Source organism: Propithecus coquereli, unplaced genomic scaffold (genome assembly GCF_000956105.1).
Source record: "Propithecus coquereli isolate 6110/MARCELLA unplaced genomic scaffold, Pcoq_1.0 Scaffold42, whole genome shotgun sequence".
Taxonomy (NCBI): Eukaryota; Metazoa; Chordata; class Mammalia; order Primates; family Indriidae; genus Propithecus; species Propithecus coquereli.
The window spans coordinates 1,004,432-1,007,920 of record NW_012149952.1 but is presented as its reverse complement, the minus strand read 5'-3'; the positions used below and the strand labels follow the sequence as shown (position 1 = coordinate 1,007,920).

Genomic DNA, 3,489 nt, shown 5'->3' with positions numbered 1-3,489 from the left:
TCCCACCCACCCACACCCCCTTCATAACAGGTGGGAAAACCAAGCATCAGTGGAGTGAAGCCGTCTGCCCAGGGCCACCCAGAAGCAAGTGGCTGAACTGGGTCTCGAGCCTGCCCGGACCGACCCCCCAGCTTTCTGTCTCCCTACCTCACGCACATTAATATCTCATTTAGTCTTCATGCCGACCCCAAGAGGGGCCTCATTTTCCGGACGAGAAAACCGAGGCTCACAAAGGACATCATTGGCCCGGGGTGACCCAACCAGGGAAGGCTCTGGCAGTTGTCAGCATGATAACTGCTGACATTAGAGTGGATGATGCATCTCCAGCTCCTTTCTCACTCCAGGAAGAGGAAACGTAGGGTCAGAATCCACAGTTGGGACAACAACAAAAATACCAGCAGCTACCACTTTCATTGAGCACGTACTACATGCCAGGCACTGTGGGAAGCATCATAGGTGCATTCGTTTATCTCCCCAGCACACCAGACCTGGGAAGGAAACACTTGCTCTCTCTCTACTTTCCAGATAAAGCACTCAAAGGGCACAGAGAGGTCAAGTAACCTCCAGGAGGTAACACAGCTAATAACTAGATGGAATTTAAAATCTCCCAGTCTGAGGCCCGTTCCCACACTCTTAACCAGTGGGCTATATTGTCTCTTAGGAAAGAGGGTATCTTTAGGACTTTTCTTACCTTATCTTAAAATTATTAGCTTATGGCTTCAATGAATTAATGAGAATGACATAGTATAATCATTATTACCGTGGCAGAGGTAGCTACTTACTCATCACCTACTATTCTCTCCCTCTCCCACTCTGTTCCAGCCACTCTGACCTCTCTGCTGTTCTAGATCTCACACTCCCACCTCAGGCCTTCGCACTGGCTGTTCCCTTTGGCTGGATAGGTTCCTGTACGTATCTGCCCAGCTTCTTCCCTCATTGTATTCAGCCTCCGCTGAAACACCACCTGCTCAGGGAAGGCCTCCCGGACCACCCACCTAAAACAGCTCACACTACACGTCCACCCCCAGGCCTCCTCCAACCTGTTTTGTTTTCTAAGTTTATCACTTATCTAAGTGTATCGCTTATCACTGCCTGACAGCGAAAGATTAGATAACCATGTCTACTCCTCACTGTCAGTGTCCCAAGGGTGAGAGCTTTGCCCTGTTTCCTGCTGTGTCTCCAGCTCCTGGGCCAGTGCCCAGCACCAAGCAGGTCCTTAGCAAATGCCGAAGGAATTTCTTGGGGCCTCCGTTTTGGCCAGTGACTGTTCCAGGCATTTCGCCTGCATTAAATTGCTGTTTTGTCAGAAGCATCCTAAGACAGGGAGACTATTTTATCTTTTGCATTTTATTTTACTTTTTCTTTTTCTTTTACTTATTACAAACCTTTTCAAGCACACAGACAAGGAGATAGAATGGCATCGTAAGCTCTCATATGCCCATTACCTTGATATGATTGATACAAACATTTGGCTATTTTGCCTTTATTTTCTTCTAAAGTGATTTAAAGTTGATACAGACATCTATGACATTCACCCCTAAAACTTCAGTGAGGATTTTATTTTTTGAGACAGAGTCTCACTCTGTTGCCCCGAGTAGAGTGTCGTGGTGTCAGCCTAGCTCACAGCAACCTCAAGCTCCCTGGGCTCAAGGGATCCTCCTGCCTCAGCCTCCCGAGTAGCTGGGACTACAGGCATGCACCACCATGCCTGGCTAATTTTTATATTTTTAATGGAGAAGGGGTCTAGTCTTGTTCAGGCTGGTCTTGAACTTCTGAACTCAAGCAATCCCCTGTCTCCCAGAATCCTGGGCCTCCCAGAGTGCTAGGATTACAGGCATGAGCCGCCACGCCCGGCCTCAGTGAGCATTTCTAAAAGATGAGAACAATTTCCCCACCTAACCACAAAACCATTTTCATAACGGCGATATCTATTTTTTTGGCTAAAGTGTTTTAAGGTAAATTATGTCTTTTCACTCCCAAATATCTCAGCATGCGTCTCTATATAAGGACATTTTCCCACATAACCACAATACCATTATCCTCCTGCTGAAACTAACAAAAATCCTAATATTATCTAATAATCAGCCACATTCGATTTTCCCAACAGGACAAGTTTTCTCCCCATTTCGCAGCGGAGGAGAGTGATTGCCCAAGGTCCCAGAGCAGGAAGACAGAGAGTTGGGATTTGCATCCAGGCAGTCTGGGGATGTCGCTGCGACCGCGACCGCGGCTCGGTGACTCACGGCCCAGCCAGGCCCCTCACTGCGGGACGGCCGCGCCCGGGGAAGGGAAGTTTGGGGCGGGGGAGGCCCGTGGGGGAGGAGGGGGAAGCGCCCACGCATCTGGGGCTGACTCGCTGTTTCGCAAAATGTCTGGGAGGAGCCCCCGAGGCCACAAAACTGCCGCCTTCCCGGGCCCAGAAGGAGAGAAGCGGTGCAGGGAGGCGGCGCGCGGAAGCGCCCTCCGGACATGGGCCGCCCGCCGCTGCTGCTGCTGCTGCCGCCGCTGCTGCTGCTGGCTCAGACCCGCATCCCAGGTAGGGGCCGCGCGCTGCACGCCCGCGCCCGCAACAGGGTCTGGGGCGGGGGCGGGGTCTCGCGAGCTGGGGGAATGGGGTTCAGTCCCAGCACGGTCCCCGATCAATAATTATGCGCGTGCTGTCTGCAGCCCCCCGCAGCGCAGTCCCTGCACTAGGCAGGTGCTCGGGAGATACGAGTGAGCCAAGGCATTTAACGACAGGAACCACAGCCACGTTTCGCGAGCGCTCTCTTTACTCCAGGCGTCTTTTAAACTCCTTGCTCGCAGTTTCGAACTAGCCGGATGGGACTGTTATTAACTCCGTCTCACGGAAAAGGAAACGGAGCCACGGAGAGGCTAAGTGGCCCCAGTCGCACTGCCAATCCCTGAGTGAGGGGGCTCTGCCCCCACCGCGCCCCACCCTGCCGCCCCGCGTTCGCGGACCGGGGTCCCCCTTTCACTAAAGGTCTACAGAGTCCGACCGAGCGTCAGACCCGGGGGCTGGGGACCCAGGGCCTGTTCCTCGGGGACGCTTCCCTTTCACTACCCTCTCCCCGACTTGACCGTCGCACCTGCTTCCCCCGGAAAATGTTGGGGGATGTGTTTGAGAAACGAGAGGACTTCGAGAAGGAACTGAGTCAGGGCGGGGCGGGGGTATGCGGCGATGAATAACCCAGAAAGCTCTCGAGACCGCGGAGGCTAAGAATGAGTAACATCTCTAGAGAACTCCGAATTTGGAGGGAAAGGGACGCCCGGGAGGCTCATCCTACCAGGGTGAGCCTTGGGGCCGGGACACGGAAAGGGGTTCCAGGTTCGGGGAGGGGCTAGGGGCGGGGAGAAAACGTCCGGGAAGAGCTAGGGGCGGGGCTAAGACATGGGGGAGGAGCTGGGACCCGGGAGAGAACGTCCAGGAGGACCTGGGGGCGGGGCTAGCACAGCGGGGAGGAGCTGGGGGCGGGACTGGAATGTCAG

The 3,489-nt window shown here is 54.1% G+C and overlaps 1 protein-coding gene across 3 annotated transcripts in view; it reads left to right on the top strand.

Annotated features, from left to right (window-relative positions):
* The first annotated feature begins 2,458 nt into the window (after positions 1 to 2,458).
* The window catches only part of PLAUR (plasminogen activator, urokinase receptor), a 13,674-nt gene continuing 12,643 nt past the window's right edge, over positions 2,459 to 3,489 (top strand). For all 3 annotated transcript variants that reach the window (XM_012653320.1, XM_012653319.1, XM_012653318.1), the window contains exon 1: positions 2,459 to 2,536. In XM_012653320.1, coding sequence (XP_012508774.1) covers positions 2,470 to 2,536 — 67 coding nt within the window. In that variant the 5' untranslated portion in view covers positions 2,459 to 2,469. The remainder of the gene's footprint in view (positions 2,537 to 3,489) is intronic.